We start from the raw sequence: 17,112 nt of genomic DNA, 5'->3' as shown, positions 1-17,112 counted from the left end.
TTCAGCAGGGCTTAAAATAAGGACTGAGACTTGGTCCTTGCAAAACATGGCATTCTCTCTGTTTTGACCACTCAGGTTTACCAAAAAATATTTTGGATCAATGTCCTGAAGTGTCTGTTTAGTTAGTGAACGCAAAGCATGATGCTCCCACCACGACCACATGCTACAGTTACAGTGAGATTGTTCTGTTGGATAATCATGTTGAGTATTTTTTTAACAAGACCACCATAGCAAGGAAGCAGATACAACTTATATGACAGTCACTTCTAGAGAATGGTTTTGAGCTTCCTCTCACATGCTCAAGTCAACTCATAAATTGGTCATAAAGAGCATTTATATGATAGCAACAGCTAGAACGTGTTTGCTTTGGGCAGGGTCCTAAAACGTACAGATTTAAAAATATATATATATTAACAGGAACATCTTATATAGGATGACCAAAATGAACTTTGAAAGCAGGGCCTCAAAATGCTTCTGGCTTTTTAGGTTTTAAGCAGGAGGTGTCAGAAAATTTACCACATAGATAACTGGCTTATGGCAGCCAAGCCATAAGTTATGTTGCTTTTAGATTCATTGATGTCGACTCTTCCTATCTCAGTGTGATGAAGAATTCACCGAGCGCTTAATTGTTCACCCACTAGTACAGAACGTGAGCTGGGATTTGACCATTGTGTGAGGTTAGTTTTACCCTGTTGTACCCTACTCCGTGTTGTTGCGGAAGTAATTCTACACAAGAGGAACTGCAGGTTCAGACATTTGGTACTTGCAGTTGGCTGATTAGCAGTACAACGGGTTATTTATGTATATGATGTATATAACGATGTTATGATGAACTATATGTTCTACTGGTTGATCATGATCATGGTTTGTGTAACATTAGCAACACATGTTTGATAAGTGAGTGGAGGTGGGGCTCATTTGCATGTGTATGGAACCGCATATGCTAAATGAAGTAAGGATGTAGTTACATTAAAGCTATTTTAAGGCATGAATTAAAAAAAAAAACCCACAGGAAAACCGTTTAAATATGTCATTTTGGTGTAATGAATTTTAAGGGATATAATTATTGACTACAGGGGACTTTAAAAGAACCACGTTTCTTAGTATGAACAACATTTTAAAAATCTTATGAACCTTTTTCCACTATAAACTTAAAGAACATGTGGAATGGACGTTCCATGAATTTTAAAAGTTCTTCATGGTCATCAATAACCTTTATTTATGTAGTGTGTAGCTACCATTATCGGGATTACGAGTGAATTCCTTGACGTAAGAATTCCCCTAAAAGTAACAACAATGCATTGCCATGGGACTTTGATTGACCTGGGAAAACCGTCCTAACTCTGTTTAATGAGAAAAAGTTGGCCATTTCAAAAGAGCTTGAACGATATGATTTGTACAAAGACATTTTTTGGGAAAAAAATGTAATGATGATCCACCCCTAAACCTAACCCCTGAGTGCGGCATAAGGAGATTGCACAACTTCATAGTAATTCAACACTAATTTGCCAAAACATAAAACAATTACAAATTGTTATGAAAATGTTGGCTAAACAAGTGCCACCATTTTCCAGACACGTACCACAAGTTGTGGAGAAACTTGTGCTAAATGGCTCATAGATGGTCTGCATACACTGACATGCAGAGAGAAGAGTGTCCGTCAATAATTGAAGAAATTGGGAGAATGAAAATGAAAGAAAATGAACCAGAATTTTGAGAATGAAAAGAATGCAAATATCACTGCTCAAAGAGAGGGAAACAATGACATGCGTAAGGACAAATCAGTCCCATGATTTATCTACACAGCCTCTGGGTATGTTCTCTGATATTGCCGGTCTTGATTTTAAATTGCTCCAGGACACAAATACCACAAAACAGAGCGCTCATATTTAACAGAGAATTAATTTATTACATCAATCTGACTCTATGTAAAGCATGAAATTCTTTGATATAAGCAATCACTTTTCACATCGGATATGTCTGCTGACAGCAAAATGAATACATTTCTGCAGCACCTAGTAGTAGTAGTAGAAGTAAAAATATTTTTAAATTCTTACCTAAATATTTTAATACCAAGGACAACAAAAAACATAAATTTGACTAATTATGTTCTGTATTCATTCCAAAATAAATGAATATTAGTGTAATGTACTGTATTAATTCTTCTGTTTATAGGCTACAGTAAGCAGATGGTTTGATTTCAGGTAACAAAATATGAAATCCAACACTAAATTGAAGAGAGAGAAAAAAAACACCATTACAGAAGAAATTGATTAAAGGTTTAATAAACAGAAGATCATCAATTAAGAGCATCAATGTGGAATGTGATCTTTGTCTCAAACAAAAACACACTGGACACAAACAAACACACAACTGAATCAGGTCAGTGAATTATTAAAGTTTCTTCTTGAAATATTTTGAGAGTATGGGAATATCATTACAAATCTTTACTGGTCAACAAGAAAACAGGGAAACTCGACCCCGTTAACTGAAGCAGTCCATACTAGCTTTGGCACGCTCCATCTCATGAAGGAAGTTATAGAACTGGGGTAAAGTCAGCTCTAATGTGGAGAGACACAAACAGAACTATTAAAAAATGACATCACATGTATCCTGAAAATGCTGAATCAAATACAGCATAACAACTTAGACAATGAATTTGAAGTAAACTCACCCATGTACACATTTTCTGTTGTGTTTCCTTTTCTGATCACCAGTTTCAGCTGTGAGAAAAAAAGTTTAATGAATCATGAGCCTTATCAGGGGCATTTCTAGGACTTCAATATTAGGGGGGTTCTCACTCCAATGTGGGTATGAATTAAAAAAATGTTTTTTATATATTGTTTTTCTACTAGGGTAGGTATGAACAATACAGTATGTTCTACACTAATCAAGTCAATCCCTGAATACTGAAATAATTTCGAATCATTTTAAATAACCAGCTAATATTCATTAAGAATACAAACTTGCTGTAAATGTCTAGATTGGTAATATGTGGGAAATATATATATATGTTTAAGACACGTAATGTTTTAAACACTATTTTGTGTAGTAACTACATTTGCACAGGGAAATTAACTTTAAAGAAGATCTACATTTGCAAGATCTACATGACCTGAGGGAAAAACAAACACACTTTTAACATGAAAATAATAACCAGTAGATGGCTGCAGAGGACCACTCATTAGCTAATTTGACATTTCCACTCCCTTTTATAGTTTTGTGTTTTACTTTATATCATAAAATGATTATAACAAATTTTACAAATTTATTGCACTGAAGTATAGAGTTTATCTAGAGTATAAAGTCTTATGCCATTTAGATGAAAGGAATTTCATAAAATAAAAAAGGCCAAATTTTACAGTGGGTAGGAAACTGTCTTGAATTGTTCCATAACAATAACATATCATAACAATAAAAACATAATGAATAAAGATCATAACAATCTATCAATAAATGCACACACACACACACACATCGTCCTCTGCTTCTGACGCTGGCTTTGTGCTGCTGCGGATTGAAGAACTCACTGAATAACGCAGACTAAAATACGGGGAGGAGCCAAAGCCTGTCGCCGGTTTCATATAAGTTTTAAAGGGGAAGTGATCACAAATTACATATTACAGATATTACATTAGGCTACTTCTACAAATACAACCACTGAAGAGTACACATGAAAAACAACATACTTGACTGGCTACAAACAAAGAAAGAATTTCACATTTTTAGCCTCGTATTGCTTACAATGATTAATTATGGGTTGGGGATCGTTAACTTGGACAAGTGTGACTCAAGTTGTACAGGAACTTTGTGGAAACCCCATTAGATTGAATGTTTCCGAGCAGCTTATGAAAATTAATGTGCTGCCAATGATAATGATTCGGCTATTGTGATTGAATCCGCCACTGGCAGACTGTCAAAAGAATACAGAGAACTGCTAATGAGTGGCTCTGTTTACATTCCTGATTGGGACACACTGCCTCAATTGTGTGCAGTAAGTTGGAGCTGTTTATCAAGCTCATAATGCTCAAACTATAGGCAAGTTTTCTGCTGCTGTAGTTGAGGCTGATACAAATCCACCGGGTAACAGAGAGTGTTTTAATTGTGGTCAGCAGGGCAATTTAGCCCATAACTGTAAATGCCCACTCAGGAGGTGTAAAAAAAAAAGAATATGTGACAGAAATTTCTGGTGTTAATGTGGGTTTGAAAGTAGATCAGTGAGAAGAGAAAAAAAATAAGGTCAAAAGATTAAGGGGAGTCAGGACTATAAGGACTAAAGAAGGATGCCCTCCTCTCATGGTCAAACTCTGTAGCCATTCTATATGACTGTATGACCGCTGGCCTTTTCTTGCAAGAAAATAAATACCCTAAAAAGACAATTGGTACATGTTTGTCTCATATTCAGTGATGTAAATTTGTTTGCCACCACAATTTGGCGTTGTCGGCAGGATTCCTTGGATGTGCCTCTCGGACCCGAGAGCGGACGGTGTTTGGCAACCTGGACTGAGCAGTTCCAGTCATACCTCACAAACTTGAGAGAGAGGGGCTGACCGCAAGGGCTTCTTTCATCAAAAGAACTGAAGTGGCGTAAGCTAAAACTGGTAAGAGATAAAGTCTAGATTGTTATTGATACCTGTTTGAGAGAAAGACTCATGATGGTCAAGGGACTTTGTTGTGACTACTACAGATTACTTGTCTGGTACGGATTATCAAGGGAACACTGAGACTAGTACGGATTACTAGTCTGGTTAGGACTGAAGGGGGTGGATTGGAATCCACTGCTGCTTCAATGTATATGTAATGATTTATTATAATTAAGGTATTACTCAATATTTTTCCTTCTAAATATCAAATGAGTTGAATGACTTCTCTGGATTTTACTTTTTTATAAAAGTTAACAGTGTGATTACTGAAATGTTCTTTTCATGTATTCTGTAATGTCAGTATTTGTTATCTGAATGCAGTAACAGTGCTTGCTTATTTCAGAAATAAAATAGGGACTTGTTTTGTGATTGAGAAAGGTCTTCAACGTGTTAAAACATATAGGGGTCATTTCTTTGTTAGAGCCTTACTTTCCAGTTAGACTAAAGTTTAGCTATCCTTGAGAGAAAGAACGCATTATCTTGATGTTTTCAGAGGACTCTCCTGTTTATAGTGAGAGCCTGGCCAATTCCAACCTTGGAAAAGCTGTGTGTCGGTGTGTGTGTTAGTCTTCTTGGTTACAGGTTAAGGAACCACTGGCATTATTGGACATTGACTGAGTTGTTTTTCTGGGCATGCTGGCGCCCAGCAACCCAAATCTGCGACCTGGAAGGTCACGACGTGCCTAACTTCAGCTGCATAATCGATGTAGAGATGCTTCAGTCTATCTGTATATGTGTGGAAAATTACTGTTTATCTATTTCTTAGCCAATGAGAATCATTCATCCTGTAAGCAATGACGTAGCTTAGACCTTGGAAATGGTATAACTGCTGTGATCTTTGTAACTGTAAGCGGGGCGGCCTACGAACTCCTGTGCGAGTATTGAAGCTGACTTCTGCTGATGAAACTGCAAACTATCTTCAGTAAAGCTTTTCTTTTCTTTTATTATAATTCTGACTCAGGGTCTTCATTCTTCATATCTGGTTCTGGGTCTTTGACTGTATACCCCTTACAGTACGGATTACTAGCCTGGTGGGCTCAGATAATCCTGTTGTCTGTACAACAGATAACGGTACTGCTGTAGTGGTGGGGGAAACTCCAATGGTCTTGTGACCAAATTTGTGAGCAAGTTGTGAGTGCTCACATTTTTCAATTGAAGTGAAAATTGATCTCTCTAGAGACGTCTAGAGTTATATTTGGGAAATCCACAGAAAACTGAAAATCCACAGAAGAATACTGACCACCATGGGGAAATCTCGGAGTAAAATGCGCAAAAAATATCAATATGATGAACCGGTGTTTTGTCTGATGTCTGTTGTGTGAGATGTGTGTGTGGATTGTAAGCAAATAATTATGTAATGGTTAGAGGAGGCAGAGTGCAAAGATAAAATAAGTTGAACTCCCAGGAGAAAAAAAAGTTTTTACTTTTTCATCCAGTAAATGGATGCATGACATTAGATGTCTAGAAAACTTACATTTATATAATAAGGACTGAAGTAGCAAGCAGCTATAAGACTGTCTGTGTAAACTAGGGGATTGAGATATAAGTATTACGATATTTTGGTTTCTGCAAAACAGTAGTGATAAGTGGGACTGAGACAATAATGTAGTATCTGTAGACTAAGCATTTGATAGGTGAAAATAAATATATTGAATAAACAATTTTATGAAAATAAAATTTATAATAGAATTTATGGGACTATTTATGAATAACTGTGCTTTACAAAATAGCAAGTAAAGGAAATTATGGATTGGGGATCATTTCCCTTGACAAATGTGACTAAAGTAAACAAAAACTCTGTGAAAACAACTTAGAGAACGTTGAGTGATTTTCCGTGCAGCTTAAGAAAATGAATGTGCTGCCAATGATAATGATGAAGATTATAATTCGGCTATTGTGTGATTGAATCCGACACTGGGGGGGGATTCATGATTGGGGATTCATGACACACTGCTTCAACGGTGTGCAGTAAGTTGGAGCCGTTTTCGAGCTCACAGTGATCAAACTATAGGCAAGGTGTGTGCCACACCTAAAGGTGTGAGACAAGTGGATGACTGTGAGGCCAGCATCATCATTAAATCATTAAGAGGGGATGAGCTGTGAGAAGTTACGACAGTCTGACCCAGAAATGTGAGTTCCTCCATACCACTCACTCACCGCATTCATTGCATGGCTTGTTTTTGATTATGACAAGTGTCTGCAACTATGCCAGGGGACAACACCCTGAAGAGTAGGAGATTATAGATAAAGAGCTAATGGGAATGGGCTTTCAAAAGCCAGCTGAGACAATGAGGGGATTTTCATTATTTGGTGTGGAGACAGTAACAAAACCTTTTATGATGTTGGTTGCCTTATGGGCAAGAAAAAAATTTATAGAAGTTGATTTTGAACGAATATGTCTATAACATAGTTTTAACTGCTGAAGGTCGTTAGACATGGTGGTGGCTAAAGATGAAGACAGCTTTTGTAGATTCAAGAAAAAGTCTGGATAACAAAGGTGAATGGTCAAAGGTTATTTTAATTAATTAAATATTACATTTGGTCTGAGTTACAGTCTTGTGAGGCTGTTGAAAAGATTATTTGTTTATAGTGAGAGAGACTGCCTAAGTGGAGGAAGGGATAGTACTCTGTCTTTCTGTCATCAGTCTTCTAAAGTAAGCTTAAACAAAATAATGATAAAGAACCAAAACAACCCAGCTGACTTTTCTAAAATCAAATGAATAATGAACAGACATGCTTTGAAACTGGTCAAGAGATCATGTAAAATTTGGTAAAACCTGAAGAAAAATGTGAAATAAATATTTTTTAGAGCTAACTGCTATAAAAAACCTTGACTATGAACAGTTTATAGTCATGCGTGTTTAGTATGAGTGTGTGTGATGGTGACTTGACTGTATGTTTCGTATGTGTGTGTGTATATTGTGTCATTAACCTCTGGAATGAGTAATTTTTTGAATTACTCTGAATTAATGTGTTTAAGTATTTATGTAAATTGGAATTGGGAAGTTGTAGATTGATTCCATGATGGGTTAAAAACCCTTGTCTATAATTATGAGGAAATATATAGTTGAAATTTAAAGTCAACTATGTGTGATCAGAATGATAAATGTAAAATGATAGACTTGACTGCATTGAAAAAGTGACCATTTAAGTCACCATAAAATTATCAAGAGAGCCCAGTCAAATTTTTAAAAGGCTAGTGGGTGACCAAAGGAGGAGGATGGGAACATCACTGTTGTTTGACTATCATTGATTATGTCTGTACACCATGACCTGACCGGATAGACACAAGACTTGAAAACTGTGAGAATATGTTGTTTGTAGTTGGCTGTGCCTCTGAATTGGACAAGATAGACAGTGACCACTGTCCACCATTATTCTGTTTAAAGGTGCACTAAGGGATGTCACACGTTTTTTAGGCACAAACATTTTTGTCACATACAGAAAACACCTCCTCACTATCCGCTAGCTGCCTGTCCCCTTAACACACTGTAAAAAAATTCGGTCTCTGCAGACACCCAAGGCTCCACAAACGGCAACAAAAACAAGCTGGGCTAACCCGCACCACGAAACATAACAAACTGCTCCAGCCAATAGCCGACAAGAAGGATTTGGGGGATTAGTGCGCGGATGAGGAGGACGGAGGGTCTAGCTAGCCTCCGTTTTGTTTGGACAATACTTCGAACATCTACAAGAAGAAGTCACCCAACATCGCTTAGAGCACCTTTAAGGAGCTGATTTTGTGGCTTTAACTGAAGCCTGGAAATTAATGAAAGGAAAATGTGTGACATTTTACACAGATTATCGTAATTTGTTTAGAGTTTGGAGTAATTCGCTTATGATTTTGGGCCTGTGGTCAGATGGTAGACCTATCTTTCATGCTGGGTTAATATCAAATTTGATGGATGCTATTTTTGTTGACTGATCAAATTTCTATTTGTAAATGCGCAGCACATAACATTTTTTTTACAATTTTTTTTTTATTTTTTTTATAGAAAATGCAGGGCAGACGCAGCTGAAAAGCTGATGCCACAGAAACGAAGGAGATTGTGTGTAACATGTTATCTGAAAGTAACCTTGTTTTTTCTGCCTCCTTACAGAGCATGCAGTATATTGATTCAGACACAGAGAAGTCTGTTTGAAGGAAATTTGACTGCAGTATTAAAGACGGAGTTTGGATGGTTTGGTGTTGATGGCAAATCTTATTTAACGAAAGATTTCTTCAACAACTATGCTAAATTGATGCACGGGTTGGACCTTGCATCAAAAGGGGGGATGATAACTTTTGTGTGAAAATAAGAAAAGAAAAAAGGTTTGCCTTGGATATTGTTCAGAAAACTCAGTTATGGGAATGGAAGGGGTTAAACAACGAGTGCCATCAACCGAGTTGTGCGTGTAAACATGACATGTTGAAAAGAAATGTCTTCTCTCCTATCTAACATTTATGTTCAGGTGAAAGTAGCTCAAGGAAAAGCAGCTGATACACCAATGCATGACATCAAACCGGGAGATTAATGAAGTTATTAGGAGATTATGAAAAATCGGACAGTTCTTGTTCAAACTATAACAATTTTGGTGTAGTAACAAGGCTAATGAGTTTTTTTTTTTTTTTTTTTTACAAAGTTTAGGTTTATGTTCAGTATGTTTAATTTTATGGTCTATTATTTTATTTTTCATGTGGGCTATACTGTGTTGGAAATAGCAAACAGCACTGAGAATGATTTGACAATGTTTAATGATGAAATGAAACAAATCAGAGATGCTGTTATAAAGAATAAATTACTGTTAGACATGTTAACTGCTGAGAAAGGAGGAGTGTGTAAAATGTTGGGTAAATCATATTGTTTTTACATTCAAGACTATAGTGATAGGATTCCTGGTGTTGATGTGCCTACCATGTGTAATTCAATGTATTTTCAGATTTGGTACAGAAACTGGTGACAAAAACAATCTAATACCAAATGCTTCGAATGTCTAATAATAAGGATCAATTTAATGGTGTAGAGAACATGTTATCTGGATGTATTGGGAAGAGTCTCCTGTTTATAGTTAGAGCCTGACCAAATCCAACCTTGAAGGAGCGGTGTCTCTGTGTGTGTTAGTATTTGGTTACAGGTTAAGGAACAAGTGGCATTTTTTGGAGATGGACTGACTTGTTTTCATTAACATCATCTGGCGACTAGAAATGCAGATCTGTGACCTGGAAGGTCACGACGTGCCTAAATCCAGCCGATAATCGATGGAGATATGCTTCAGTCTATCTATCCATGTATGGAAAATGTGTATTTATCTATTTCTTAGCCAATCAGAATCCCTCAACCTGAAGCAATGATGTAGCTTAGACCTTGGTGAAGGGTATAATTGATGTGATCTTTTTAACTTTAAGTGGGACGGCCTACGAACTCCTTGAGTCTTGAAGCTGACTTCTGCCTGATGAAACGGCAATGAAACTATGATGAAACTGTCTTCAGTAAAAATTTTCTTTGATTTATTATAATTCTGACTCTTGTCTTAAATTGACTACACTTTTAACTCCTGGTCTTAAATAATAATTGATGGTCCTTGGGTCATTAACTGTAAATCCCCTAACAGTAGAGAGAGCTCAGGAGACAAGCGGTAAGAAAGTGGGTCAATTGTTTAATAACTAACACCTGTTTAGTTATCTCAGTGACAGGTATAGATAAGCCACTTGCTAAAGGCACCCACACACTACTACAAGATAATCGGGCCAATTTTGGGCCCAATTCTCCCCTTCCGACAATCCTAGGTAAAGTCCCGATTATCTTGATGGTTCTACAGATTATCCTGTGGTGTGAGGTGTATTTAGAGTGATTAAATCTGTTCGGAAGAATGTCAGAGCTGCACTGATCTCAAATCGTAAATATTTAACATGCTGAATATTTACAATCAGAAATCCTGTGGTGTGTGGGGAACCCAGAGGACAAACGCGCACGCACTCTTTAGACTATCACAAGAAAACGAAATGATACAATACCAAATCAGAAAGTGAGCTGACAGAAGAATAACACGACTTCATCTAAACCTTTTTCTTTTTTTCCTGCAAAATTGGGCGGAGCTGAGTGTGGAGTTGAAAAGCTGCCTTTTCTGTTTATTATTGAATGAGATGTAAAATAAAGTTTGTGTAAGTTCTCTTGCTTCCCCAACAACTCCTACCATTGACCAAAAAAGTATTACACATACATAATGACATTTTTGGGGAAATCTGTCAACTCCAACTCCCCAAAATCTGAAGACTGACACTGACTTTCAGCAACTATCATCAATTTCTCCAGAAAGTAAAAATCAACCATTGTTTACACCATTAAGCAAAGGTTAAATGTACCTTAAAATCAATCTATCGGTGAATATTTGCTCTGACTTTCAAAAAATGTAAGAGGTTTACCTGTAGAAAAATGTTTCCAGTCTTTTGCAGCTCACTTGTACCAACAGTAACTGCAAAAGATTATGTGTTTAAAGTATTCACATATTATTTATATTCTTATTTGCATTGACAATGATATAGGTTTAAAAGCAAATGTTTATTGATTGCTTACCACCAAATTTCCACTCCATGTCAACAAGCTGGTTGACCATTAGTGTCTGTCCCACAGCCAGCCTGGACAAAACAGGGTAGTGGACACTCCACTGAAATAAATGGAAGATGTAGACGTACTGAATCTTAGTCATACATATCAACAACCGCAGGGAAACAACAGAAGCACCAAAATAACTCACCCATGATGGCTTAACCCCTTAACTGTCACCCCCCTTTTTGAAAATGGACATTAAAATGCACTATTCAAACTTAAATGGTTGTAATTCAAGAATGCTGTGAAAAAGCAAAGTAAGAAAAAGTTATGGAAGTTTAAATGTACAGTAAATCAAATATACTGTACTTAAATTTTTTTCTTTTATATAAAATATATATTTTACTCAACAATTACTATAAAATCAAAGCCATACATCTAATCAAGTTGTGGTCCAAATTTGAAGTTGATATCACAAAAATTGAAGTTCCCATTGGATTTTGTTTAGGCGTAATACCAAAAATAGCCACCGGGTGACATACATTCCATTGAATTTAAATGTATGCATTCTGCCGTAAACAAATTAATACATTTCTGTCCAAATATCACTTCTGTCACAAAATATGGAACCTTGAGACTCAGACCTTTCTGACAATATGTGTTTTGTCAAGATTAGAAAAGGTTTTGATCATAAATTATGAAACATGATGACGCCCAAAAGGGGAGGAGCCCGATAAAAGAATTTAAAGTACCATTTCTATGGTAACGCAACGTCCAATTTCAAAATGGTTTCACAGGATGAATTCTGAGTTCGTAAGCTTTCAAATTATACCTAATTTATGATAACTAAAATATGTGATGTATTAAACAAAGCGATAAAAAAGATAATATTATATTTTAGAGTATAATATATATATTATACTTTTTATATGAATATATTATTTTATCATTTTTTAGAGACAAAAAGTAGATTATATGTTTAATTATGAACTTTTAGCATGAAAAAGTTTCAATTATTAAAAGTGTCCGAGTTGACTTTTTCTGATAAAGGTCAGAACTCCTGTTATGATGTAGATTTTTTTGAGGTGAACTCTTGTCATAAATTCACCTATTACTGTTCCTACATAATTTGTAACAGAAAACAGTGCTAAAATATATATTTAGGAGTCTTAGACCTTTCCAACGATATATAGTTTGTCATGATTAGATTAGGATTTAATTGTAATATAGTGAAGTAAACTTAGGCGTCCTGCTCATGTTAAGTCATACCTGGTCAGAGAAATGACTGGCCTTTTCTTCATTTAGTCCTGTGATTAAGCAATAGATCACACTGTTAAATATTGACTAATGGGAAACATAATCAAACATGTACAGATTATGGCAGAGAGGAAAGATTGATTCTTACCTAATGAGAGCAAGTCCACCTTCACCTGTTCATCTGTTAGGTTTCTTTTTAAAGCACCTAAAAAGGGAGGAAGACATTAACATTGTTTCTATATTCACATTATATCTCTGTTCCAAAGCCTAGTGAACTAAATAGGCAGCATTATAACTTATATGGACCTTGATAGCATACCAATGTGAATCTATGTATCAGTCAAATTACTTATATGCAATGCCTTAAAATGCTGCCTACTTAGACAGCTCACTATAAGCTTTTTAAAACTCAGCCTATACATTTCTGTACGTCTTTCTGATGCATATTATTCTACACTACCACTTTGATCATTTCCACCCATCTGTATGATTAGTAATTTGCCACGTTTATCTTCATTCTAATGTCTAAAAGCACAGGCAGCAAGACAGTCATTGCATGCAAATGTAGCAGCACACCAATGCATACTGATTGGTAGGGTCGGGCAGTCTGCATGTGACATTAGGTCCAGATTCCCAAGGGCAATTTGCAACAAGGGCTATTTGCATATGTTAGGATCCTCTAGACGCATAATGCAGCAATTTGGTGTAAAATACAGTGAACAATCACTCACTGTGATTAGGATCATAGCCTTCACTGTTTAAATTAGTGCTGGGGTCAGGCTAAGCGTCTACATTAGATGTTATCACCAGCAGAAGGGGAGCGCATTATTCAACAGTGGAAATTCAGATTAAGGTGCTCGATCTGTTCAAGCTCAGGTTCCTGAATGTTTTACCATGAGGTAGGAGGAGGACACTCTTCATCAGAGCCCTCAGTGGCCCTGCACTCATCCCATTCTCTCCAGCAAACTCTGTCAGCTGATGCAAAAACCTCTCGGCCTGAAGAGGAAAAATACAAATATTCAACTTTTACTTGGGTGTGATTATAAATCCTCTTAAAGGGATAGTTCTCACAAAAATGAACATTCTGTCATCATTTACTGACCCTCATGTTGTTCCAAACCTGAATGAATTTCTTTCTACTTCATCTGTCAATGGGGCCTATCAATTGTTTGGTTACCGACATTCTTAAAAATATCTTCTTTTGTGTTCAGCAGAAGAATGAAATTCATACAGGTTTGGAACAACTTGAGGGTGAGTAAATGAAGACAGAAAGTTCATTTTTTTGGGTGAACTATCCCTTTAACTACAAATAGAATCATTTCACACTATCATTTAACAGGTTATCACAAATGTTCACATAATCAATCTTTCTTTTCTGTTAACCCTTTTTATCGTTTTTTTTCATATATTCATGTATTTGGTAGACACTTTTACCCAAATCGGCTGCATTCAAGGTAGACATTTTATCCTTTATTGCATTTCCTGGCAATGATTTAACAGAGAAATAAATTTTCAGAGATGTAATCTGGGAGTGTTGCCTCACCTCTTTGGGTTCTAGAAGGAACTGGTATAAGATCTCTGTCAGACTCACGAACTGCTGCAGGGAAGTAAAGTTATTGGTCTTGAATGTAGGTTATTGTAGGTGTATTATCTACTATCTTGGTGAAAAGCTGAAATTAAGGTATATCAGTAGACAAAATAAGTGCAGTAAGTAGCGTGCAGAAACATGCACATAAATGCACACTACCAATCAAATGTTTGGACACAACTTGACTTTAATTCACTTTAACCAGAATTGAACACCAGGCTTGTGTTTGCTGCTTTCCCATTACTGTTCATCTTGTTCAACTCACCCATTTAAAAACATTAAAATATTAGCAAAAATGTTTTAGATATTTTAACATCACAAGTGTAGTGTGTTCTAGTGTGTTCAAACTTTGCTGGTAGTGTAATGTATGTTTGCTGTTGATTGTTGCATACAACTCTTAAGCAGTGGTCAAATACATATTAGAAAGAAAGAAAGGCATAATTGTGTCTATGCTACTAAGCATGCTACTATGCTAAAAAGAAGTCAATCTGTTTCCTCAAATATTCACAACAAAACAAAAATGAGTGCCTATTATCAACGGTATGATATCGTATAATTGTTATAGTGTCGAAATACACTAAATACAAAAATATACGGTAAATCATATTAAATAGTTGCCTTGAAGTTTAGTAAGTTACGCGTAAAATGCATTACATCACTAAAGGAGCTCAGGTTACTTATGCTAATGCTAAGTGTTATGGTAATGTAATATCATCACTTGACAACAACACATTATACACACATGTATATAGCTACATATATGTATTAAGCGAGACATTAGGTGACTTATTTCTGAAGGCGCGATGATCGATAGACCCGTTTATTTACATCAGTTTAATTATTCACAGAATCTGTTGATCACCAATACATTAAACTCATTATTTAGGATTATAGTTAACACTTTCCGTTCCCAGCATACTGAACTCCTACCTGTTCACTGAATTTATTCAGATTCTGAAAGTCAGTGCTGACATTGTCGGGTAAAGTATCATTCGTGAAATGCAACTGCAACATTGTTTTCTTGCAGCTCCGCTGTTGTTCACACACTCAACTGTCACATCTGCTTCCACACTTCCGCTGCTAACTCAGGCAACGATTTAACGCAGCACTTTCGATATTCTCAGACTAGCGTGCCCTGAGCACGTGTGGTCATACATGTTTGTAGTGCAGTGATAATGATAAAGTTGTTGTGTGCGTTAAGTAAACGATCATAGCGGACAAAATACGTAAATATTATTTTCTTTAAAGTAACTGATTATATTTTGTCTCATTTGGGCTTTATAAAGTATGTGCCATGATCTTAACCCTTAAATGGGCAGCAGCATAAAATAACCCAGTAAATTAATGTAGTGCTATTTTGCAAAACATCAGGTCCCACATAATAACATTTCGTGTTTTTATTCAAAATATTGCTTATATTTTCAATTGTATAGTTTGTATCTCCTATGTAAAACAATAAGGCTATCATTATTATTCTGGCAAAATCTAATGCAATGCTATAAACTATGTTTGTTAGTTTGTTTGAACAGGGCAGCTCTTCCGGGACCATGGTATTATTCCAAGTTACTTGACCAGAGTTTTTACATGGTCCAATTTTTAAATATATTTCTCAGAAATTGGGCACATTCATTATTTGTTCATTGTCAGTTGCTCCCCTCCATGCTCTAAAATATATGTAAGCTATAACAACACATGATATAATATTATACTATGGTCAACATACAAAGAAGATATTTAATAAGTTCCAGCATTATAAATAGGCTACATACAGCACTAAAAAATATGTTTCAAGCAATCCAATAAAAAAAAGTAGTTCTGTAAGGGAAAATAACAACATGCATATTTTATTTGCACAGAATAGAATGTAACAGCACATGTGCATGGCAAACCTATCTCATCCAATCCTGAGCAAGGGTTAAACAGTAGGAGGTAAAAGTAGCTTTTATTCAGTGGGAGTGCGATTCGAGACCCGGGAAAAGTCACGCCTGAGTGTAGAGGCAAAAGACCGAGCGGACCTTGTGCACGAGACTCCATTTACAAATTCACCGTAAAGGTTTATAGGCGTGTGTACCAGCAAAGATTAGTGTGACATACCTTGGTACCTTGGCAGTGGACTACTATAACTGCATATTCAACCTCTGCTCTCAAGCGTTTTTCAATAACACTTCTTCTCCAGAGACAGGTAAGTTTCATGCCTCTTCTGCATGGAGCGCTAGTGCGCGTTCTCGGGGAGAGTTCAAGTGCAGCATGACCGCACATGTCTGATGATATAGACTTGCTCAAACTTAGTTTTATTTTGCTTACTTTAACCAACGTATCTATATGTAACTAGAATGTTGAATTTCCTTCTGTTAAACTTTGAAATAGTGTGTGGTTGTCGAACGTGCATGCCTGAGGCGTGCTGGAAGCTTGTGTTAGAGATTATGTAAATGCAGTGTGGAAGATTCTGAGATTTATTCCTCATTTTCCTACATTGCCGGTTTGAGGTATTGTTATTTTGTGCAAATTTCCTAATGCATTTCAATTTGTTAGACTTATAAGGGAATTTCTTATTCAAAGATTTCCACGTTGTCAAGAAATCCAGATGTTTAGTGAAGATGCAGTGTGGGCTACAGAAAGTGGGTTTTCCTCACAGATTAAAATAGTAGATGGCAAAAGTAATTGAAGCCCATATTCTAAATTTGTCAACGTTTGTCCCCAGAAAGAAACCAACTTTGCAAATAAGTAGATAAACGAAGTAAAATAAATTCTGTAAGCCATTTTAAAAACGGTTTATTTCGTCGACGTCAAGACGTTTAGTAACAGCGTCACGCGGGTTACAGTTTTTACTGTTGTGACAAAATCTCACTTTGGCAACATAATTAACAGTGGACACGTTTTTTTTTATTCTTCTACTGTAAATTCCTCATTTAGGCCTATAGAAATGTATTTAAATTTAATCGAAAATGAAGTTCGTTTCAACTTTATTTTACAGTAGCCTAAGTTAGCCTACTTACAATGTAGGCTACTTAAGAAAATACTGGGTAATATAAAATAACTACAGTGAGGGATTAATGTTAGGTTTAAGTGTAGGTTCAGGGTTAGTACCTAGTTATTA

The 17,112-nt window shown here is 36.1% G+C and overlaps 2 protein-coding genes across 4 annotated transcripts in view; one reads left to right on the top strand and one right to left on the bottom strand.

The window, feature by feature from the left end:
- Positions 1–1,883: 1,883 nt before the first annotated feature.
- On the bottom strand, positions 1,884–15,106 carry commd7 (COMM domain containing 7). Of its 2 annotated transcripts, none has more exons than XM_077214220.1 (9): positions 14,946–15,106; positions 13,971–14,024; positions 13,321–13,423; positions 12,576–12,632; positions 12,440–12,477; positions 11,198–11,288; positions 11,047–11,096; positions 2,675–2,723; positions 1,884–2,561 (listed from the first exon to the last, which is right to left on the bottom strand). In XM_077214220.1, exons 1-9 carry the CDS (start codon positions 15,027–15,029, stop codon positions 2,485–2,487), a joined length of 603 nt encoding a protein of 200 aa, XP_077070335.1. In that variant the 5' UTR covers positions 15,030–15,106; the 3' UTR covers positions 1,884–2,484. The 2 variants fall into 2 exon arrangements, with proteins under 2 accessions (XP_077070335.1, XP_077070336.1); XM_077214221.1 differs by having other exon boundaries at positions 13,971–14,021; positions 14,946–15,105.
- An 853-nt stretch (positions 15,107–15,959) lies between these two features.
- dnmt3bb.1 (DNA (cytosine-5-)-methyltransferase 3 beta, duplicate b.1) overlaps positions 15,960–17,112 on the top strand; it is a 73,222-nt gene continuing 72,069 nt past the window's right edge. Inside the window, exon 1 of one of the 2 annotated variants that reach the window (XM_077214217.1) lies at positions 15,960–16,197. The gene's annotated coding sequence lies outside the window, so the exon portion shown is untranslated. The remainder of the gene's footprint in view (positions 16,198–17,112) is intronic. The other variant, XM_077214219.1, reaches the window with a different exon arrangement.

Source organism: Siphateles boraxobius, unplaced genomic scaffold (genome assembly GCF_051911475.1).
Source record: "Siphateles boraxobius isolate OS27281-9 unplaced genomic scaffold, OSU_SipBor_1 68, whole genome shotgun sequence".
Taxonomy (NCBI): Eukaryota; Metazoa; Chordata; class Actinopteri; order Cypriniformes; family Leuciscidae; genus Siphateles; species Siphateles boraxobius.
This window is presented reverse-complemented; position numbering and strand designations above follow the sequence as displayed.